Consider the following 24,466-nt stretch of genomic DNA (forward strand, 5'->3'; position numbering starts at 1 on the left):
AGCACCCAAGGTTGCTTTACACAATATCAGTGTAAGTGTGTGTAGGTGTGTGCTTGTGGACACTAGAAGTCAAAGGCCTCAAAAAAGAGATGGGCTTTAAGGTGTTGTTTAAAGATGGCCAGTGAAGAGGCATTTTGAATGTGGCTGGGTAGGTTATTCCAGAGAAGTGTGACATACTTTTTTTTTTTAAGCAGTGTTGATTAAAATCTCCCCTTCATAAAATAATCCAAATTGATTTCATTTGTTGTGGAATTCATAAAAAATGATGCTGAGCTGTGGCTGCTCTCCCCGTGCTTCAAAGGATTGGCCATATCAGTCCTCTCTGGAGCTGATTAGCACTGAGCATTTCATCACTCATTCCAGCTCAAATCAACTTAGCAGTCAGCAGCAGTAGCATCACCTTGAGAGGAACTGGCCTTAATGACTTACCTCTGCTAAATGAGCTACTGGTCAGTGCTTTAGGCTACCAGAGGGCAAACAGCCCCTGCAGCTACTGCATGCATCAGAATTAATCAATTACTCAGAATCAGGGTTGGACTAGAACCAAAAAAAATAAAATAATAATAATCGGTCCGGGCATGTTTGGAGTAAACCAGCCCCTCACACAGCCCCTGAGGACTGTTGGCCTCCCGGGAAAATGTCCAGTATGCCTGATGAGCAGTCCAGCCCTGCTCTCTACACACTAATATGGACCTCCCCCATAAATACTTCATGGCCAACCGGTGTGTGTGCTGACGGGTTAATGTGTATAATTCATTACTTTTTTCCTTGTTGAAACAAGTGGTCCTGATGCCTCGTGTGTACTGCGCTGTGACCGAGGCCATCTCATAAGTGAAAGTGTAACATCTTCATTTCAGGCTATGCAGACCACCAGACACACACTCACTCCTCAATATAATGTAATTACCACCAGACAAAAAAAAAGAAGAAAAAAACCTCACTGTCATGATGGATCGACATTCTCATTTCAGTATGCAAATGCCCTCGGTGGCGCATAACGCAAAAAGCAAGTGATTTCAAGGTCAGGAAAAGATTCCAAGGGGTTAATGCATTCCGCTGGCAAGATGGAAAAACTAATTTAGAGATGCTTCAATGCAATTCAACCCCTATAGCTCCACTCACCCCCCGTATCCACCCGCCACCTCACCCCACCCAAGCAGGGCTCTCTTCCTCCAGCCAGATCTGCAGCGTTGCCAGATGAGGTTGATGATTTCCAGCCCAACAAATGCTCAAAACCCGCCTGGAAGCACCAAATCCCGCCCAATTCTATTAATTTCTATGGCCGAAAATTGGGCGATTAATTTCTGCTAAATGCCATTTTTACCCGCAGACGGCCATCCTAAGCAGCCCAATTGGGCGGGAAACCGCCCAATCTGGCAACACTGCAGACCTGTTATAAGAAGCACACGACCCTGGATTCACTTGGAAGGAGCAATAAATCTCGGGTCCCCAAGGAAACCAGGAAGAGCTCAGCGGGTTGACCAGAAGGTTCGGGCGAAGGTCAAGGAGGGGCCGCAGTTGGCAGGCTTGTTCCCCCGCATTACTTAATGCTACATACCCCGGCCCTTAGTCCCACTCATGGGCTGCCACAGATTTAAATAACCAAGGGTTCAAATTGCCTAATGCCTACATTCTCCAGTCATTCCAAATAAGAAATGACACATGATTCATATAGGCTATATATGCCTATAGGGAGCCATTATGGTGAATCTAACAGTGAGTTCTTAGAGCAAGGCACACATTTACATTCCATCTCAAATGCTTATACCAAAACATTACACAGTGCACCTTCAAGGACTATGACCAGAAACTATTAGTGTTACATTTGAATCTCTAATAGTGTTGAATTAACACTGCAAAAATGTCCTGTGCTCAGACGCCACATTGAACGGAGCTAAATTGCCCCGAGCTCTATGCAAATGCTTATGCAATGCAGATAGAAATTACAAGTCTTGGCTCCACAAATGATGCATGGGAATGTTGATGAATGTAGGATTGCATTTGCGGTGCATCACGGAGATTGTTTTTAAGTGGCAAAATTGAGGTAGGCCTATGCCAGAGGAAAACTTCATTTGCCGTATGCAGTTGTAAGTCAGTGACACTACTCCACTATGATGAGTGTCTCGTTTTATCAATTACAAAACATGCCATTATTGTTACCAGCACTCCCCCCATTCTCACAGTGTGCATTTGCATGCAGTTTGTGGTGCCGGAGCGTTTCTCTGGAAATGAGCCTGTAATTAAGCCTAATTGCTCACACAGGGAAATGTTTATGGCTCAATATTGTTAGATGTTTCACACGGCTCGCTGTATACCCCCTCAGGCTGCTTACACACTATGTAAGCTCCACATAAAACAAGTCCTAATTGTTTTTGTATGGCGGAGACAAACGACAAAGCGCTCTGCTTGTAGGCTATCGTCTGTCTGCAAAGCACTCTGAAAGCATGTGTCTTCGGCATACACTGCAAATTTTTCTGAACGAGTATAGAGAATGAGAAGTCGTATAGCCTTGTTATGTGAAAGATGCTGATACATATGGGAGCAGTGGTCAAAGATGGGTATGCCAGTGGTACTCAATGTGGTCCGAGTCCAATGTTGGTCTGCAAGGTACCTCAAGTGGTCCGTGAGGAGATTTCTCCCAATGTGGTCCGCCTTTCCAAGACGAGCACTGCCATACAAAGGCAAAGAGCAGTATCTACACAGTTTGTCAAAATTGAGTTCAGACTGAAAATGATCTTCACAGCACCCCATTTCTCTTGTGACAATGCCTTATGGTCCAAATGTGTCCCAGTTCAGAGATAATGCAATGTCAAGTTTGCAATATCCAACCTAATACTAAGGATCTGAAGACATTTTTCTCAGGTTCAATGTTGGCGTGTTTACAGCACGCCTTAGGGCCGCGCTACAGGCCTATATATATATATATATATACTGTCAAGATTAAACATATCTCTACATTAGTGTGACCAAGCCAGTCAATTCAGGTGGTCCCTGAAAATAAATCTTGGCAGAAAGTAGTCCTTGGTCTGAAAACGTCTAAGTGCAGCAGAAAAGAGCAGTGTGGGGAGGAGAGACTGAGAGCATGGAGATGGAGGAGGAGGAGGAGTAGGAGGAGGAGGAGGAGGGTGGGCCTGGTCTCTCTCACTGTCAAGCGTTTCCTTGTTGGTTCCAGCAAAAGCAAAGCGTGTGCTCCAGCACAATGAGGTGTGACGATGGGAAATGCAGGAGCACAGAGCGTAGAGTGCATGGCCCTCAGCAGGACATGTGAGCTGCTCAGATAAGTAGGGGTCTTTTACTGCTGACTGCATCCGCATTAAACACATACAGGGAAAAAAGCAGAGAGCAAATACAGCTAAGGTCCAGATGGATGGATGGATGGATGGATGGATGGATGGATGGAGGAGAAGTAAGCTGGCACAGAGACTGGCAGGAATTAGCCTACACACAGGGACAGAGACAGACACACTAACAGACAGGCAGGCAGACAGGCAGCTAGCCAGCAGATAGACAGACAGACAGACAGACAGAGCGACAGGCAGACAGAGATTGATTGATTGATTGATTAATTGATTGATTGATTGATTGATTGATTGATTTATTGATTGATTGATTGATTGATTGAGCCCACATAATCATGATATGAAGAGTTCAGATGCAAAACCCCCTAAGTGCCATTTCAGAAAATAATCTTAATTCATTTTTATTTAATACAAAGCTATCAAAATTGCACATTTTTTAATTTTATTTATGTAATATAACTATTTATATGTATTATCAAGTACATGAATGTAAACCAAACAAACAACTGGGTTCTCTAAAAATATAGAAGTGCAGGTCTTCAGAAATGGAGTTAGGGGGTTTTGCATCGGAACTCTTCATATAGCCTAACTGAATATGAATATGAATATAACTGCACCTTAGGCCTATGCAACACCACTGTGCACTTCTGAGATGTTGCCTGACTGCCATCTAGTGAGAAGCTACATGAACTCTTTCCCATGTCAACACACCATCAAAAACTCATCTAAACCATGAGCAACTTAATGGGATCTTTAAATAATAGTCTATTTTATTTCATGCGAATAAAAATTTAGGCCTAGTTAGTTTCTTCTTTATTGCCTTCTCCGAGAGCTCACATTTTCTTATTTTTGCTGTGTCAGGAGAAGAGGCAAGGCATTGCTTGTAAATTACTTCGCCATTTCATTTCTGGGCGTATAGATCAATTTAATTGCAGTAGTGTGCGATAGCGGTAAGTGACAATTTTATAGGGCCAGTCTGTAACATTCATCCTGAGCAAAGTGAACTTGACCGCGCGGACCCTGCAGAATCACTTTCATTCCAGACCAGACGGTGGCGCTGACTTGATTTTAAAACACACACCACTGAACGTCTTTTAAGGTTCAAGGAAGAAGAGGTGACGGCTAATCAGACATGGCGGACTCAGGAAATGAACCGACTGTCAAAGAAAAAATAACTGTAAACAACAACGTTCGGACTAGAAATGCTGGTAACAGCACAAAGGCCAACGAGGATACCACTTTAAGCAACAACAAAGACAATAACAAGAACATGACCACTACGGAATATTGCGAAAAATTGCAAGAATGGATGTGGCAATACTACAGCGGATACGTGAATTGGCATAGCTGGATGTCAGTATTTACTCTCTCTTATCCCCCTTGTTTTCCTATGCCCCCCACCACAAGTGGAACCCTAGGGTCCTCCTCATCCAGAACCGATACATCTGCCTCAGACCCTCGCAACTGGTACAATCCGCTGGCTTTTCCTGTGCCACCCAATTTCTTCCCCGCTCCACCTGCAGCAGGTAATCCCAGCCCAGCTGACAGTAACGTTACCCAGTCAACAGTTCCTGGAGCAGGGCAACAACAACAGCAGCAGCAGAATGGCAACGCTCCGCAGCCTGGTAAGAGAAGTTTGACTTGCTGTAGTCAACATTGATAGGCCTATGTGTGTGTGGCCTGGAGGGAGGATACACCAGTGATTCAGTGAATGTTTACTCATATCAACCTCCTGTGGCCTACCTTATTGTAGCAGATAACTGATTATATCCTACCTCTGCACTTTGTACCAACGGAATTGCTACTGTCTTCTCTCGGCCCAACTCTCTGTTTGTTTAGGTCGAGAGTATGTCATACCCTCCCCCCTTCAGAGATTCATGGCAGAGATGGTGGACTTCATCATCCTCTTCTTCATAAAGGCGACCATTATCATCAGCATCATGCATTTGAGTGGGATGAAGTAAGCGTGTTTGTAAATAATCTCAAGTTCAAGTGTTCAAGTGCTTTTATTTGTCACATTTTATTTGTCACATACGTACAACTTGGAGTGAAATTATGAAAATCTATTTCCAGTGATGGGCATCCTACATTCATTAGGCATTGGACTGTAATTTCTGGTCGAATTATTGAGTGTAAATAATACAATCAATGAGTTGATTGGATCACCTGGTTACATTAAACGGCTAGAAAAAGGTCATTCGGAACTTGTGGTATAAAATACATGGTACCCATCACTTCCTATTTCTGTTTCAATTTTCACTTTTCAAATGTTCTTACCTACGGAAACAATGACTTTTCATGCAGGGACATATCCAAATTTGCCATGCATTTCATTGTGGAGGAGATTGATGAGGACACGTCAATGGAGGAACTTCAGAAGATGATGCTGGTGGCGCTTGTGTATCGCATATTAGTCTGCTTCTATGAGGTTAGTAGTACCCTTATTACAAGCTATCTGGCTTCCCCAACAACTGCGGGTGGGGGTGGGGTGTATCCAGTGACCATGATTAAATGCAGATTTAATGCGGATTGAACTTAGTGCAGATGGGGTCGCCGGCGAGCCTATTCGCTATTTGCTGGAAATACTCAACAACATCATAATAACATTGCTATGACATTACTGAGAGTCTTAAGTAGCAGATTAAGACATAGCCTTTACCACTTTGATGACAGTAAGGTTGTAACATAGGCTCTGCGTTAAGGGGTTAAGGAATGGAGGACCCCAGGCTCTTAAACATTGCATTACATTACACATGGCTGATACTTTAATTCAAAGCGACTTAGTTATTTTATAGGGTATTGATTACAGTCCCTTGTGCGATGTGGGGTTTGGTGCACTTCATGGATGGAGGAGGTGTAGGGTGGGATTTGAACCTGCCGCTGCTGTGCCACCATCTGATCTTAAGACCACCTCTCCAAGCATTAGGCCACAGCCGCCCTTATACTATTCAATCTAATAGACTCTTCTATTAGATGATTTACCACGGCCTCCAGATTATCTCTACTTAGTTTGCTACTGAACCGCTTTCAGGGAATGGCCGCCAAGTGACCCAGATGTCAGAACAAATTGAAAGTAAATGTCACAATTACTTTCAATTCATTCTGATCAGTCGAAGTGGTTCTCACATCTGGGTAACCAGCTGTTGTGGGGTAACCCCGGATAACTTTTCACATCCTGCTGTAGCGTCAGTGTTATTACCTATTCTAAGAATTTGAGTCCTTGTATTTCCTTACAAGAAACTGTATTGAAAACCAAGTCTAAACAGGGTTACCTAGCCAAAACTTCTTTTATCTTTGAACAGTTGCAGTAGAATAGAGCACTCTCTGGCTTATTCTCCATTACGTACGCACCATGTGGCTACTCCATGTGTTTTGGCGTGAAGCCATCCTCAGACTGTACTTTTATCTCCGAGTTGCACGGCATGAGAGGAACTTAAACAAAGGAAAGTTGTTGCACTGTTCAATCATGCATGCATGCACGCACGCACACACACACACACACACACACACACACACACACACACACACACACACACACACACACACACACACACACACACACACACACACACACACACACACACAAAACCTGATACCACACACAATAGTATCAACATATGACAGAACGCGCAGGTTATCGGACTGTCTACTGTGTTCTACGGTGTTCATAGGATATCCAAAGGTGTTCTATTCTAGCAAATTTGATATTTTAATGAAAGTTTACTAACTAATTAAATAATATTTTCTAGTATGGCTCAAGTACAGTCATTTTTGCAGCTAAAAATGGCTATTTCTGGAAATTCAAAATGGCAGACCATGGAGAAGATCCCCCTTTTCATGTATGAAAAGTGCAATTTTCCCAGTCATAATGAATACTTAGAATTTGATGGTGGTGGTAAGTATTCATGAAAAAGGTAACATTAGTGAATGGGTCGCATGAATTCTGGAAATAAACAACTAAAAATCTCACACAGTGTACCTTTTAAGTTGTAAAAAACTGGACGACTTCTTCATGATCAAGCTCCTTAGCTGAGAAGTAAAGCTTTCAATGTCATGGAAGTCATTTTTTCTTCACAACCAAACTCTTTGAATGGCTTGGTCATTTCACGTGAAATCAGACACCTTGGGGCCCGACCAACACAGATTTTAATACAACTTAGTGTGTCTTTTTAGTGGCAACTAAGTAGAACCCCAGAACTGAATTAATTAATCTATTCTGTTGTCTATTCATCTATTCTATCTATCTATTGTATCTATCTATTCATGACAGATGAATACAAATGTTTATACCTTTTCTTAAGATATGACTGTTGTAAAGTTTTGAGTATACAATGCTCACACTGTCATTCTTTACATGACACTCTCTTTCACAAGGCCTACCTAATGTCTCAAGGTAGACCAAAACAGTGGAATATTGAAAACATGGCCTATTTATGCAGTTTCCCATTGATTGGTGTTATGTAATAGAAAAAATGAAATAAATATATCCAGAAGCTCTATGCAGCAGAAAAGCCTTGATCAGACAAAAACGGGTGTAATCCGATACGTTTGCTTGCAAAAGTAGACTAAAAATACTTGAATAGGAAAATGTTTTCTTCTTTTTAAAGTAAACCCTTTCTATTTCTTATTAGTAATACTCTATATGATGTATCTTATTAGGACTGTGTTTAGAAATCTTTAAGAATGTGTAACTAAAAATACACATTGGAATGCATTCACTCTGTTTAAAACAAAGAAACAGTGCAAGGTGCATGTTAAGTCAGCCATAATCATGCCACCTTTTCCAGAGTTTGGGAAGCCGACCTGGCTTTTGCTTTTCAGGCTCTGTAACCTTTACTGGGTTGTCATGGAAACATTAACCACTTTGTTCTCCCTCCTTTTCCCATCCTAGATTATATGCATCTGGGGAGCAGGGGGAGCCACTCCGGGGAAGTTTTTGCTTGGCCTGCGGGTGGTCACCTGTGACAGTTCTGTCCTGGTGCAGCCAAACAGAGTCCGGGTTGTGCCGGCATCTAATGTCTCTCTCTCAGCGTGAGTATGAGTATGATCGCGATCACCCTTTTGGATGTCTGTTTGCATGTTGCTACACTTTGATTTGCATGACACTAGACTGCATCTAGAGACAGCACACAGTGAAGCACAGTGCAACACACTCTCAGTTAGCCTTGCTGTGCTGACAGTAAAACTCATATGAGCTTAGTCCAGCCAATTTCACACACCAACCGACTTCTCAGAGGCGGGCTTTACCTTTAGCTGTCAAATGCTGGACGGACAAAGCTATCATTTCAGTGATTGTTTGTGCTTTGATTAACTCATCACCCTGCCAGAAAGAGATTAACCCAACCACCCACACCTAGTGGGGCTTCTGGGGTATGGCCACACTTAGTGAACAACTAGCAATCTCCCAACAATTTTCCATGGATACTTGGCCCTGGTCTTTTCTCTGGGCCATGCACAGTGACTTTTGACAGCCCTGGACACCTTCTGGACACTTTTCCACTTTGGCTGCTCTGTGATCTGGTGTGTGTGTGTGTGTGATCTGCCTTTGTCAAAATGTATGTGTGTGCTATATGGTTAACATATGTGAAATTATGTGTGTAATGTCTTGCATATTCTGTATTTATGTATGTATGTATGTATGCAACTGAACTTAATTTCTCTCGGGATTCATAACTGATACTCTACTCTACTCTACCCTACTCTGCCACCCAGGCAGTGGCACCCTGCTATCCCCACTATCATTCATTATCATTTTGGGAGCTCAGGCATCAGGCGACACAATTTCATCCATACAAAAAACGTACATTATCCATCCATAGTGGCATTAGCTGCGGTTGCTTCACCCTGACATGTGCTACTACTAAAACATCATTGACCTATCCACGTGTCTCTTCTCTCTCTCTCTCTCTCTCTCTCTCTCTCTCTCTCTCTCTCTCTCTCTCTCTCTCTCTCTCTCTCTCTCTCTCTCTCTCTCTCTCTCTCTCTCTCTCTCTCTCTCTCTCTCTCTCTTTCTTCCTCCAGGTCCACCATACGGGCGCTGAGCAAAAACTTCTCCATCGCGTTCCTCTTCCCCGCCTTCATCACACTCCTCTTCTTCCAGCACAACAGGACTGTGTATGACATAGTGGCCGGTACCATCGTGGTCAAGCGCCGCGGCGCCAGATGACCTTCTAAATCCAGAGGTGTGACGTCTGTCTGTTGTCGTGGATGCAGCACAGTGCCACTGTGGCCCCTGGTCCCAAGCTCCCTCCCTCCCTCCCTGCCTATCTCCCTCTTGCCTCTGGTGCACTGGGCTATATGGTGCCAGTCCTGTGTTCACGTCACAACAAGGAACCACAAGTTCAAATCCTCATTGACACCTGTCCACCACTACCACTACCAGAGAATGGATGTGTGGTGTGATCAAGCTGGATAATGTGTGGCAAATCTGATGATGATGATGATGATGATGATGATGATGATGATTATGATTATGATTATGAGTACGCCACAGTTTCCGATGAAGTGTTTGTCCTGCCCAAGCCCCACCTGTCCCCACTACACCACCCGTCACACTGTCAGCTTTACTCTATGCCAAATCTATCTGTGAGTGTCAGAGGGTAAAACGAGAGAAGTGGTATATATATTTTTTCCCCCTGACGTCATACATTTCAGAATGTCTTCTGTGCTTTTATTTTCTTTTAGTTAATGAATGTATGAGGTAAGAATTAATGACATGCAGTCTAGATCCAGTAAATGTTGCACACCTACCCCCACCCCCAAGGTTAATTTAACAAGTTATTTGGCTTTTTTTGTTTTGTTATTTCCGTAATAATCGTAAGATTGCCCTTCTAGTTTTCTTATGCTCTGTTGTGAATGTGTTTCTCTTTTTTTAACCTTAAAGAGAATTGCTATGTTTATCAGAGAAAAATAACAAATGCTGATTTACAAGTTTTAGACATTCCATCATTTAATTGAGCCATTGGCAATAGATTACCACAACGAATCTCACACTTTCAATGAACTTTTGAAATGCTTGGAACCGTGGACACTGCTTCTGCATTCTCTGTCTTTTCGACTGGAATATGCATTCTGCAAAGACATTACTGCAAGACACGCACCAGTGTCCAGTGACTGATTTTCTGTGTTTTTGTGCAAACACTCAAGAATTGGTTTAATCAGTAAAAAATCAAGGGAGGAAAATTCTTTGCTTCTTCCTATACATTTTGTTTCTAATTTTGAAGAACAGCATGGCTTGTATTATTTAAACAGTTGACTAAGTGTTTAATGTATTTTACCCATTTGATTTCATTATTTTGAAAATATAAGCAATGCAGATGACAACCGAGGTATTAGAATGGGTGTTCAGCTTGCAATATGGCTACAGAAAGCAAGAGTAAAAACTTTCTTTTTCACCAAAAGTATTATTTTTTTTTGTTATGCGGGTCAAATCCACTCTCCTTAATGGTAACTTTCTAATATAAAGAGTAAGAAGACCTTTTCATGTGAGGTGTATTCTTCAGGTCTTCCTCCTGTGGTTGCCGATAATATTTATATGATTTAGCCATAACATACGAAAGTCTTAATTTTTCATGAACACAATATGTTTTCATTTGATTTAGTGCCGTTTGATATCTCATGGAGCTATGTGTTTTTTTACACAGTATTTAATAAAGGAGAAATTAGAGCTTTGTGTTTTTTTTCTGTATTTTTGTATCTGTAACTACAAAATATTACACAGTGCACCTTTAAAGGATGCTTTATATAATGAAAGACAAGTCTTCATGTCAGCATTGCAAAAAAACCCTAAAAGGACCTTCAAGACCATGACCAGCAGAGATGGTGACCAGCAGAGATGGTGTCAATATATACTCCAGTCCAGTGGAGGGCAGTGACACGCCAAACGGTATTGTAAGCATCATGTGTAGAAGGAAGATAAACAAGAAGAGTTGACCAGACTGTGCTTGTTTTGTGCTTTTAAAATGTCTTTCAAAAGAGAGGGAGACGACCAGAGTCAGTTGAATATACTGAAGGTAAGGACTGTTTCCTTGTATTATGTTGGAAATGTTTCCCATTTATCCGCGAACTGAGACAACTAAGTTACTTCATTGCATCCAGCTCATAGACGTGGAGTCACACGGTCATTTCAGTTGAAGGCTATCATCTTTCTGTCCTCATCCAGAAACGACGTGTTGCTGATCTGCTTGCTAATTTCATCCCAGAAGATGAAGCTACCCTAATGAAGAACGGAAGGTGACATTCATGAATCTATTGGCTAAAAAATGTCTCGTTGTTCAGGTCACCCTGTAGCCCACTTAAGCTCTGCCATTCAGTAGGCTTCAATGTGTTCATGATATGTCCAATCCAAACAAAGAAACCATATGCTGTTGTATTTCTTAGAGTTCTCTGAATGAGCAATTTATTAGGCTGGTTGGCAGCCTCCTCCCCTCACCCTCTCCATCTGAATCGCACCGTGTCCTCCCTAATAGTTACTTTACTTACTGGAGTATGTTTGAAGCTTTAAGCCAGACCCTGAGCTAGACAACCAAACTGATTTTGTTTTGCCTCTGTAGGTACACCTGTTTAGTATGTTCTCATCGTCCCATCTTTGACACTGTAGACATTCTGCAAGTGCATCGGAAGGGGAAAAGACATTTGGAAGGTGTGTTGTCAATATCAATCCTGTTTATAATCGAAGAGTTCAGATGCAAAACTCTCTAAGTGCCTTTACAGAAAATAATCTTAATTCATTTTTATTTAATACAAAGCAATCAAAATAGCATATTTTTATATTTCATTTATGTAATATAACTATTTATATGTATTATCAAGTACATGAATGTAAACCAAATCAACAACGGGGTTCTCTAAAAATATAGAAGTGCAGGTCTTCAGAAATGGAGTTAGGGGGTTTTGCATCTGAACTCGCTGATGCCAATGTCTGGTTCCAGGAATGAAGTGGTTCTACAGAAAGAAAACAAAGCTGGAAAAAGAAATCCAAAAGCACCATCATCAAAGCTATGTGGCTAAAGAGGAAGGACAAGAGGTAGGTATTAGGCTAACGGAAAATGCAAATTAATGTATTACAGTACCCTACAGCTGTCTCATTTCCTTAATTTATGGCTGTCTGTTCTCAGGAGGCTGCGGCCAGCTCAGCGCCTCTTCTGACTCAAACTAGAAAAATTACCCACCATGCACTACTGAAGACAACGCCATACAGCAGCTGTCACAAAAGAAGCAGGTATTCATGGCTAATGCAGACATGAGGAGTGTATACGCCAGGGATGGGGAACCTTTTTAATTCGAGAGGCCACTTCAAATTCCACCCAGGGGCGCAAAAGTCCTCCAAGGGCTATACAATGAGCACAAACCGGGATTTCCCCCTGCATTTTAGGCCAATATTGGAGACAGTCACCTTTAAAATAGACCTCACCTTCTCTAGATGCCCTGAATATAATTTAATGCAAATGTACCTTCTAAGAGTCCTTTACAAAATATGTCATATTTCATGTGAAGCTGCATGACATTAAAATGATATCGGGGGCCGGATAAAACGGTCTCAAGGGGCGCAAACGGCCCTCGAGACATAGGTTCCCCACCCCTGGTACTATACCCCATATCAATGGAGCTAAACCCACTTGATGTACATGATTGTCTCAGTTGGTAATGTGCTATTTCTTGTTGACCATTTTTAATTTGTCCCACTTCCTATTTTGTATTTCTGTTTCAGTGAAAGGGCGGAACAGGAATCAAGGCCAGGTGTTTCTTCAGATTGCCAATCTATGCAAAACGTCAGCAGGCATGCATCTCAAGAAATGAGAGGTGGTAGCTCACATATTTCACCTTACAGAACACCAGACCGAAGTGTTGCAGGTACAGGTTACAGGTTCTTCCCTGATTTTTTTATTATTATTTTAATTGTTGTTCTCAAATACAAAGACATTTTATTTATTCCTGAGGGAAGAAGTTACTGCTGATTTTTAATTGCTTACCTTATTAAAAGAGATTTTCCTCTCCCAAGATTCTCATGTGTCTGCACCCCAAGACCCCCGTCATAGTGACAGAAGGAAAGAAGGGAAGAAAAGAGAGCAGAACGCTCCCTCAGACAGCGAACCAGTGACAGAAGAACGCCGCAAAGAGTTTGAACACTACCTCAAACTTAAAAGGTATATATAAATGTTTTGGTTTTTTTGTTCACCAAGTTTTGTTAAAATATTATTGTCTATTCAAATGACATGGCCTGCGGAATCGGACATCAATTGTCTGTATTGCCAGCTGTCGGGCAATATTCTACTTTGCAAACTGGGCTGAGAAAATTGGCTTGACAGACTTGCTACAACAATGACAGCATATTTCAGTATTTTATAATTGTGCCTTCAATAAGTTCCCTTCTTTAACTGTCCTCATCAGTTGCTACGTTTACATAAGACATTTCATTTGGAATTAACTGACTTTAATTCTGAATAAATCCCAGTTCCGCTTTGAAAACGTCATGTAAACGCCTCTTAATTCAGAATTAAAGGAAAGATCAACGTAAACTCAATTGATTTATTTAATACTTATTATTAATTAAGAATTAAAAGCATCATGTAAACTTAGTAATTGTGTGTGTACTGTACACACACGCACCTGTTAGTAATTGCAGTTGCGGTGAGCTTCCTCTTAGGGTCAGTGTTATCCCACCAGTCCTGTACAATTTGTCTGTCGTCGGCTGAATGTACAGTATGTGTGTGCCTCTGGATTCTTGCAGTGCTGGCTGGCTCCAGGACCGGAGTGGCAAGTGGATTAAAGATGAAAATGTGGAGTTTGATTCGGACGAAGATGAGCCACCAATTATTTCCCAAACGTGACAGTTTTGCATCTCTCTCTCTCTCTCTCTCTCTCTCTCTCAATGTTTCTTAACACAACTGCTGGACAGTGCTGTAATTTCCAGGGTGCCATTTAAAATAAACCTCTGGTGCAAATTGATTCCTTCCATAGAAATAATCCAGTGTAGTTGTGGCAATTTAGTCAATCCTCCATGTTACTCTTGTTCAGTGAGTGCTGGAAACTCCCAGACCTAATGTTTTTGAATAGTTTTGTACAATATATTTTGACAACATTTTTCTGTCTGTGTGTTGTGTTTGTTATAGCTAATTGGGTTCTGTTCATACATTTAAGTCTTTCTCGTTTGCTATTAAGCATGGTTTATTAGTGCTATTATCCTGCTCAATACCTCAATACAAATTACTGTTCTGGCACATTACTTTTATTTTGCTGGTTTTGACTTGGTTGAAAATGTGCAGGACAGAAAAGCCAAAAAGTTGCTGTTTACAAGGTCATATAGTAAACAGTCATCGCTGATAAAGTAGTTAATGCCTCCCAGCACCCAAGGTGATATTTCTCTGTGGAGTAGCATATGTTTTATACTAAAAGGTGGGCTGGTACAGTCACTTCCCGGCTTCAAAAGTCCAAAGAGGATAGCAGCTGTTCTGAGCAGGGAAACATAAATAATCATAAGTTCACATGACGACCCACCCCCACCCCCACCACCCCCACCTTAGTTCCCTCTGCCCCATACCTAAACACCACCACCAACACGTCTACCCATAAACTTCTAAAGAAGAGCATCTATTTGGAGTATTTGAAACCCAATCCCATGGGGGGGTGGGCGGGTTGCTTGACCCACAGACAGGATGGTAAAAATAGATAGAAAGTACGTGGGTGAGGATTTGCCCAGCCCACTGGAACTGTATTGAAGAGTTCCGCCTCATAGGAAAACATGGGAGGTGACCAGCTGCACCATGGACCATGGGGTGCATTCCAATATGCAACCTTGCTTCCTCCACTTGTGCTTGTGGCCTCGCCCTGCCTCCTGGCCCCTCCTCCGTGGAGAAAACAAAAACGTTTCCCAGCTGTCAGGCTATCCACAACAACTTTTGGGAGACTGTTTTTCATTCACCATCCCAATTGCAAATGAGAAAATGACTTTACAATTGAGCTTTTGCATATTAAAATATAATGCTGTTGTCAGTGATGTCATCATGACATATTACTTCCTGGTACGAGGCCACAAGCACAAGTGGAGGAAGCACGGTTGCATATTGGAACGCACCCATGGAGTGCGTGTGGGAGGAATCCCCTGAATGACCACCCTGTTCACAATGACCAGACAACAGGCTAACTAGACAGTCTTCAGGGTGCGGGGTGCAGCCTACTGGTGCGGGGGATGGGATGGTGGAAGCCTGCGTAATTTTAAACAACAGCTTCATTGAAAGCATGAAACGAGGTCATCAAAACAAATCCTTAGCTTTTGTTTGTTTTTCAGTACTTAAATACGTCTCCAGATTGTCAAAGACATTATGAAGCCTAGTGGGAATACAAAACTTAAAGCGTCTTTTATTTAAAGTATTTACAAGAACGTTTGTTAGAAGCACCACACTGGAAAAAAATTGGCATGGATGAGTGAAATGGTTTGACCTACAAAACAAAACATTTCCCCTGTTGTTGTGTCTACATGGCTACGATGCATAATGTTCTCTGACAACATCACAAGCACAGCACCTTTATTGCATCCTCAGAACTGGCGTTGTCAAAAACCCAAGGCCTACAAACAGCAAAAGCATTGATGATGGTACGGATATTCACAGAACGAATTTAGTTGAATGGCATTTTTTTTCACAGTGAGCTATCCATCCAGGTAATACAGGAGATGTTAAATAAAGAGTCCTCTGTGAGTCTGTTGGTGTGTGTAACTCCAGAGATGCAGCCTCTTGTTGTCATGGCAGCCGGATGCCCCAGAGACACTGTCAAAGGCCGTTGGGAAGGGATGGTCTTCGCTTCTCTCAACTTACTCTCTGTTGACGGACTGGAGACATAAAAAAAAAAACATTAGAGTGGGCTCCTTTCAATATTTCAAATATTAGTTCATGATTTACCTAAATTGAGAACAATAGAAAGATTAAAAAAAATATATTTTCCAATAAATGTAATTTCAAGACTATAAGCTGCCATGTTGCTTTGAACCCTGAGTAGTATAAGACTAGTATCATGTAATTGTTACATGTGACAAGGACAAAATGAAGGGGGTTAGCACCAGAGATAATGCATTGTAAATAGCCCATGTTATTAAGTGGACACTTGTGGCTTACACAGGTGTGCCAGAAACATATGCACAATTATTTTTTTCGTCAAGTTCAGTGGGTGTGGCTTATAGTGCAGAAACAACTGATATACATTATGAATGAAGTTACTAAATGATAATGAGAGTAAATCACTCACAGATGTCATTGTTCCTGGTAACGGCGATGCCTGCACGTGCCCGTGGGCCTTGCTGGCCGAAATGGTATCCAAACTTGACAATGCTGGAATTGTTCTCCAGCATGGTGGCAATTTCCATCTCCACTGAGTCACCCAGTTTCTGTCTCTGTGGCAAGAATGGGAGGGGGGATAATACCAAATGATGAATCAAACTGTGAAATATGAACTGCTCAACTGAAGTTTTCCTCAGCTGATGTACTTTGAAGACATTTTCTGAAGATGATCACCTGAGTGCAGTTTTAACTTACCTGGTTGTCGATCTTTATTTCGGCAAGTGTGGTATTGGAAGCCAGGGCTTTGACGATGGCCATCATGCCTTCATTGGTGATGAAGTTGGATTCGATGTTAAGACTTACCAAGTGCTTATTTGTCTTAAGCATATCAGCTATCGCCTGGAGAAACGGAAAAGTGGGAGAGGAAATTTACTAACCCGTGCTGTACTAGACAAGCAATATATTACGTCATTGGGCTATATGCCCATCTCTGTCCATTTTTATCAGTAAGGGAAGCTGAAATATTAGCCAACATGCATGCTTTTTTGTTAATTTGTTTATTTGGGATGAGTAAGTATCTTGGGTAGCATGTAATGAATGAAGTGGGGAGTAAATAAGTGAGGGTGAAAACAAGCACTCACATGTGCAACGGGGTCATTGCTACGGGTAGCGGCAACGCTCAGGTACTGCACGTGAGAGTTGGACTTCATGGCCTCAAAAAGTTCTTTCAGCTTTGGGATAGGAATGTCCTACGAACAGATGGTGAGCGGACAAAATGAGGGATTAAAGTGGAATCAGTAAACAGGTGTACCGGCTGTGTACATACAAAGCACCTTATGCAAATGATCAAACTGAACACTGGCGATGAAAAATGTGATGCTCAATAGTTGAATAAATGGGAATTAGGTGGCTGTAGCATGCTGGTTGTCATCTTGTACAGTAATTGTGCCATAAACTTGAGGCGCCATGAATGTATGGTTTCAATGTAGTTAAGTGATGAACACAGTGTGGCATTCTATAAAGCGGATTCCAAAAAAGTTGGGACACTTTGTATTTTGTGAATAAAATCAAAATGCTGTCATTTTCAAAACATCTAATATGTTAATAAGGTAGAGCATTATGTATAGACAACATATCAGTTGTTAAAGTCGAGCAGAATTATTGTTTTGAGGTAATTATGTGATCATTTAAAATTTGACCCATGCAACAAATCTCAAAAAAGTTGGGACAGGGCCAAAACATGTTGTAATAGTTGGATAATTCTAAAAATAACACAAGGAAGAATATTTTAAAAGGAACTATATTGACTGCCAACATTAATGCACAACTAAAATACCATCACAGAAAGGCTGTGGCACTCAGCAGTGAAGATTTTGAGGGACTAATTACTTATCTATTACACAGAAAGATTGAATTATCAAAATTGCAGGCATATAAGGCCTATTTCCGTAATATAGAGTTCTGTGTTATCATTGCATGAGTTATGAGATCATGAAATACTTGTGGTCAATAAGCAAACTATGACACTCCAACAATGACAGCTCTCGAAAAAATGACCATAAACACAACACTTGATTAATGCACATGATGCAGACATTAAACAGTGTTACATGCAGAAAAGCTCATTCTATGGACCTAGGAGACATGTGAAACTGTCCTCTGATTACAGGATGGAAAATAGTTAATCCTGTTTGAAAATTCATGAGTCATGCACCCTCCAGGTTATATAGAAAAGCAATAATTCAGCTTGATTTAGTGGTCAGTCTGAAAGACAGCATATACGATGGTAAGGGGGTGCAGAGGTGACTTGGTTAGGGTCTTCTTACTCATGTAGAGCATTAAAATGAATGTTAAATGATGCATACAGACTTTAAACAGCAAACATAGCTACCAAGGCATTATATTTTGGAGCACCGCCTTTAGGTATTGTCCCCTAATGGTGGCAAATTTAAATCTCTACTATGTTCCAACAGTGTGGTTCCATCATAAGAGTAAACAGGTCACAAAATTGTTTTCTTGCAGTCAGGATATGCCCATATTAAGCATAACAAAAAGGTAAACAAGTTGAAGAACACACCTATCAGTTGAGCTGCTGAAATCATGTCTCGCACATCAAAATGTCTAATTTTTGAATAAAATTATGCCATCAGTCAAAGTATTTAACTGTTCAGTCTCATCCCTTGTGTTGTGTTTAGTCTTATCTAATATAAAATGCATTTTATTGGCCCTGTCCCAACTTTTTTGGGATTTGTTGCAAGGGTGAAATTTTAAATGATCACATAATTACCTCAAAACAATAATTCTGCTTCACTTTAACAACTGATTTGTTGTCTGTACATAATGTTCTACCTTGTTAACATATTATTTGTTTTGAAAATGCCAGCGTTTTGATTTTATTCACAAAATACAAAGTGTCCCAACTTTTTTGGATTCCGCTTTGTACAACAAAACAACTACATATTGTAGTTCCAAAGCGTGAGAGTTTGATGAGTGGATTGAGTGTTCACCAACGTATCTTTGAAACTGAACTACTTACCGGTATGTTATTCAAATTAACCTCTGTCAGGCCACCGTCGTTCTTCTGAATCCTTGCCACAGTCTCCTCAACATTGGTGGTATTTGGGGGCTCGTCCGGGAAGATTTTGATCTCGTCTGGTTTAACCACACCTACAATCACAAATGAAATGCCCAATTAGGTACCGAAATCATACAAAACATGACCCAGTTGACAATGTGCAGTGTGAATATTTAAACTTTATAATTTTACCAATAGTCCATTAATACGGCACACACCTGGATATATTGTATGTATGTATGCAGTGTATGTATTTACTTACTGTTGATGCCCTCTGTGTTGGCAATCACGCCGGTTGCACCCAAAGCATCGTAGTACTGCTTGTTGCTCATCAGAGTGTACATTCCCAAAATAGCTGCAAAGACACAAACAAAAAGACACTTAATTTGTGTTGATTAAGACTGATTTATAAATCAAGCGTGAACGTTAGTGCTGGCCAGGCCATGGCAGTCAAGCATCTTGCCGCTTTCCCTTCACCTCTAAATTGCATTAACTAATTACCCCAGGTGTGTCCCCTCAGCTGATCACCTTTCTTCACTAGCGATTGGCCACAGACTTTCGGCACGCCCCTTTACATTTTTATACATTTTAATGAATTAATCACAAATAAGGCAATTGCTAGTTCATATATTTGTTGGAAATTTCCCAGAAATGTAGTTTGTTTCTCCTTCATTTTGGCGTGTTATGTAGTGGTTTTGTGTTAGGCCATGGAAAGAGAGTCGCTTCCGAGCACTGTTTCAATCTACGTTGAAGCAACTGGCAAGTTTACTTCTGGGTACCCCGGCTGTCACAACTCTGGGGTGCATTTCTGGAAAGCGAAGTTACTAACTATGTTAGCTACTTTGTTGATTGCAATGCATTTTCCCATTGGCAACTACCGAAGTTGCTAACTGCTAACAACTATGCTTTCCAGAAATGCACCCCAGACTTCCATGACTCTGCCTCCAACCATATGCTGCTTTTTGCTACTCATCTCCTCCCTGTCTCCATTTTGCTGTTGTATAACATGGCATGCTCTCTTGTTATGTTGTTAGCTCTGTTCATGGGCTACATCCATCTCTCCCTGCCTTGGTGGGGCGAGAATTTCCTAACATTGCTGATGTCCCGTGACTCGCTGCTTTGGTGTTATGGCATAAGTGGCAAATGTAATTCATAGCTCTCAATAAAGATTATTGATTCAGAATCCTCACTTGTGTTTGTTGATGAAAATGGTTCTGACAAAGCTATAATTTTACAGAGAGAGGAATGTTAGTCATAATGATTGATTATGTCAAATAATCAATATCGATGTCGATACAGGATAAGCATATTTGTATTAACCCTTTGTCGAGTCCCCTCTGTTAAGATTTTGTGGAATGTGACTGGTGATAAATTAATTTCTCTAACTTTAGCATCATCTACGTATTAGGTAGGCCATCTTTCATCTGGCTTTCGCTTTGCATTCATTACTTGTGTGCCCTACGAGGCATCCCTCCCGCCCGACACACGATACAGTTCCACAGTTATGCACGGTGCTTTTATAGCACAATAATTCACACAATGAGCTCCAGATATACTTTTATCCCGTTGGGAATTAAGATCAAGGGGTGTCCCTTTGACCAACAGAGGGCAGTGGCTGGCCTGGCTTGCCCTCGGCTCCCTCTCTAGTAGCTACAGTACAGTGTGACTCCAGTGTTCAGTGAACTGTGCAACAGTAACTGCTGTCACAGCACAACCCTAAAGCAGGGAAAGCCATCGGAGGGGGGGTGCAGAGGAAGTCAGAACGGAAGGGGACACGCGGTATAAGAGGAGGGAATAAATAACGCCACACTTAACGCAGTCAGAACAGTGAAACAATAGCATAGCTCTCTCTCTCTCTCTCTCTCTCTCTCTCTCTCTCTCTCTCTCTCTCTCTCTCTCTCTGTCTCATCTCTATCACTGTCTGTCTCTGTCCTCCTTAGCGCAACTGGTGATGTCGTTCAGAGTCATTCTAGAGTTGCCTGCGACCATTATCCTCTCTCTTCTATTCTATTTGGCGGCCTACTTGCCAGCCAACTCGGTGGTGGGTGGATTCAGGCGTAAAAACAAAACAGAGAGAGAATAGCAGACCCTAATGAAGCCTTAATCCTCATCTGGACTCTTTCCAGAGTTATATGCGTATTCTCTCTCTCTCTCTCTCTCTCTCTCTCTCTCTCTCTCTCAGTCGGTCCAGTCAGGGGGGGCTGCCTGCCTGTGACACACTAAGCTGGGCCTGTGAGCTTTGCTCCAAAAACAAACTCGGTGAGACCATCCGGAAACCCCACATTATACTGTTCGTTGTACACTGCTGTGTGTGCGTGCGTGCGTGCGTGCGTGCGTGCGTGTGTGTGTGTGTTAGAAACAGGGAAAAAAAAGAGTTATGTTGCTTCGGCAATGCACTTGATGATCCAACTGTGCTCAAAGACCTGATCCTAATGCTTGGAGATTGCTCTGAGTACTGGTTCCAGGGAAAACCTTTTTCTTTTTTCTTCTTCCAAGGTTTCCATGGTTTCTCTATTGTTTGTGGAACACAATTTAAGACTGCTAAGTCTCCACGGTAGCCAATCTGATTTTTGCAAATAAGTTTTGTTTGGCTATCCTGCTCTTGCCTTTAATGCACTAATGTTGGCAATACATTGTACGTTGTACGTAATTATTAAAGATATAACATTTTCACAATTGAACATTTATCACCAGACCACACAACCATGGATTTGAACTCTTAATGCATTGAGTTTCTTCTAAGTGGCTGTATGCCTCTTCTGCAGTAAACTGATACTGTATCATACCACAGCAGACATGTTTAACCCATGCCACCCAACCCTTTCCCCTCTCCTCCCCCTTCCCTCGCCCTCTCCTCCATCTCTCTCTCTCTCTCTCTCTCTCTCTCTCTCTCTCTCTCTCTCTCTCTCTCTCTCTCTCTCTCAGCCTGGTGGCCCTTGGCTGTCTTATTTTGGTGGGTTGCTGAGGCCTGGGAATTGGAGAGCCATGTCTTGTATCATGTCGTTGGTTCTCGAGCATCTGTGAGATTTGACGGAGGTGCCTAAGATTTTTTTTATTGCGACACTGTGGAGGGTGGCTGTAGAGTTTCAGAGGGATGTAGCAGTCGTGCAAGGTTTAAAACAAAGGGACCGCGTTATAATCTTGATTTCTCTTTTTCACCTTTTGTCATGTGTTTTTCATGGTTTAAAAAAAAAAAATGTTTTGTTGGTTACGTTAATGTATGTTGTTTATGTCTGTGTGTGGGTGTGCGCATGAATGTACTATACATACATTAGCAGGTGAGCGTGTATGTGTGAGTGCACACATTGTGTTTGTCTGAGTTTGTGTGTCCGTGCACTGGCATGTATGTATTTTGCATGTGTGTATGCACACAACCCCTCCTTGTTTTACCTGATGTCACACATTGCAATGTCTGTGCTGCATGTGTGTGTGTGTGTGTGTGTGTGTGTGTGTGTGTGTGTGTGTGTGTGTGTGTGTGCGCAACTAGTAGTAGTATTTGCAGGTGTGCGTGCACCTGTGTTAATCCACACATTGTGAACGTGAGTGAGTGTGTATTATATTTGTGTTACCTGCAATGTCACACGTGTTGGTGTCGGTTTCTGGTGCATGTGTGTGCAACTGCATTTGTTAGCAAGTGGGCATGCAGACCGTGTGTGTGTGTGTGTGTGTGTGTGTGTGTGTGTGTGTATGTGTGTGTTTGTTGTGTGTGTGTTTGCGCAACCATTTATTATTATTATTATTATTTCTATGTGTTACCTGCGATGTCACACATCTCGGCGTCGGTGGCGTTCCTCAGGGCCTCCTCCAGCTCAGGCTCCAGGGTGATCTGCTCGTGGTCGGGGATCTTGCCGGCCCCCGCCTTAGGAACAAAAGCCCTCCCTGGATAACAGGAGATCACAGGGGAGCAGCAGAGGAGGAGAAGAGGAGGAGGAGAGGAGGAGGAGAGGGGGACAGTCAGGACAGGAGATCACAGGAGAGCAGCAGAGGAGGAGGAGAGGAGGAGGAGAGGAGGTCAGTCAGGACAGGAGATCACAGGAGAGCAGCAGAGGAGGAGAAGAGGAGGAGGAGAGGGGGAGGAGAGGAGGAGGAGAGGAGGAGGAGAGGAGGAGGAGAGGAGGACAGTCAGGACAGGAGATGAAAGATGGATATAAACAACTGCTAGTCCCTGGAGTCTAGTCTGGTCTGGTCCATGCCACCCGTATCATATTGAGCGAGTGAGACCTCCCGGGCTCTCCATGCACACCTGCCCTGCCAGCCTTGCCAGCCCGGTGGTCAGTCAGGGTCAAGCCAAAACAACACCCTCGACTACACCCACAGTGTGAGAGCCACAAAAAACTATGCTCTGCTCTGCTAACTGACAGACTGACACAAGGAGAGGACCAGTCATCAGAGTACATTTGAAAACAGACTCATTAGTACAACAGAAAGAGCGGTCCTAACCTGGCCAAAATCTTTTTTTCATTTTATTTCTTTCATGATGAATACGGTAGCCTATTGGAATTTACAAGGAGTCATAAACATTGCATAGTTTATCAATAGTAATTGTACTGATGTACCATGTTTTCCAAATGTAATGTAAACAATGACTTCCATTTACGTATTTCCTGTCATACTGTATTTACAGCTTGTAGTAGCGGGACAGGAGCAAGATCAAAGACGCTGACAGAGAACTATGTCAATAGGAAGGTCGCAATGTCATTAATCTCTACGTAAGACCCAAATTAGCCAGTTAGGTGCCACCGGATTTGTCGTTAATCTCACTGGAGCTAATGTGCCAAGCCCCTTTCTCAGGGACAAATCCATGGTGTGCTTGTTGGCAACCCATCCAAACAATGGCCGAGCGGCACTTCAGCACCCCAATGACAATTCAAGGCTCGCAGAATCATGTGACCCAGTAGCATGTCAACACGAGGTCCACCAGTCTTGCTCTTGTAATGTCTAGCTTCTGTGCTGCTCAGTTGGTAGTAGCTAAGAGTTATAGCGATATATTTCCAACCACCGCCCTAAATACCCTCAATGCCCATGCATCCGTGCTATTGTCGGGTGGCATGATGGGGGCAAAGCATGGAGGCTATCATGTACTCTATGTGTGGCAGTTTGGTCTGCTCTGGTGCCATAAACCACCACTGGGGCGTATCGTAAATCAAGATGTAATGGGGCTGTTGTACCATATGAAAAATATGTGAAACTTGTAGCCTCTTACTGCAGCTGGGGTCGCCGGCGACCCTATTCACTTTCTGAAAATGCTTAACTACATCATAACAACATTGCTATGACATTACAGAGAGCCATAGTGCTGCGCTAAGGACTGAATGGATATA

At 42.2% G+C, this 24,466-nt stretch overlaps 3 protein-coding genes across 3 annotated transcripts in view; 2 read left to right on the forward strand and 1 right to left on the reverse strand.

Moving 5' to 3' along the window:
- Positions 1–4,425: 4,425 nt before the first annotated feature.
- fam8a1b (family with sequence similarity 8 member A1b) lies at positions 4,426–10,965 on the forward strand. The gene is made up of 5 exons (XM_063198107.1): positions 4,426–4,924; positions 5,139–5,259; positions 5,604–5,727; positions 8,191–8,330; positions 9,321–10,965. Exons 1-5 carry the CDS (start codon positions 4,432–4,434, stop codon positions 9,463–9,465), a joined length of 1,023 nt encoding a protein of 340 aa, XP_063054177.1. The 5' UTR covers positions 4,426–4,431; the 3' UTR covers positions 9,466–10,965.
- A 206-nt stretch (positions 10,966–11,171) lies between these two features.
- scnm1 (sodium channel modifier 1) lies at positions 11,172–14,381 on the forward strand. Its single transcript, XM_063199013.1, has 8 exons — positions 11,172–11,311; positions 11,461–11,531; positions 11,852–11,940; positions 12,230–12,324; positions 12,416–12,519; positions 13,009–13,151; positions 13,300–13,444; positions 14,029–14,381. The coding sequence occupies exons 1-8, from the start codon at positions 11,261–11,263 to the stop codon at positions 14,126–14,128; spliced, it is 798 nt and encodes a 265-aa protein (XP_063055083.1). The 5' UTR covers positions 11,172–11,260; the 3' UTR covers positions 14,129–14,381.
- Positions 14,382–15,630: 1,249 nt separating this feature from the next.
- Positions 15,631–24,466, reverse strand: part of tmod4 (tropomodulin 4 (muscle)) — an 18,954-nt gene continuing 10,118 nt past the window's right edge. Inside the window, exons 4-10 of the mRNA XM_063199012.1 lie at positions 22,902–23,024; positions 19,408–19,500; positions 19,107–19,237; positions 17,212–17,319; positions 16,826–16,969; positions 16,539–16,683; positions 15,631–16,125 (exon numbers count right to left, since the gene is read on the reverse strand). Of these exons, the coding sequence (XP_063055082.1) occupies positions 16,103–16,125; positions 16,539–16,683; positions 16,826–16,969; positions 17,212–17,319; positions 19,107–19,237; positions 19,408–19,500; positions 22,902–23,024 (767 nt within the window). The 3' untranslated portion in view covers positions 15,631–16,102. The remainder of the gene's footprint in view (positions 16,126–16,538; positions 16,684–16,825; positions 16,970–17,211; positions 17,320–19,106; positions 19,238–19,407; positions 19,501–22,901; positions 23,025–24,466) is intronic.

This window comes from Engraulis encrasicolus, chromosome 5 (assembly GCF_034702125.1).
Source record: "Engraulis encrasicolus isolate BLACKSEA-1 chromosome 5, IST_EnEncr_1.0, whole genome shotgun sequence".
Taxonomy (NCBI): domain Eukaryota; kingdom Metazoa; phylum Chordata; class Actinopteri; order Clupeiformes; family Engraulidae; genus Engraulis; species Engraulis encrasicolus.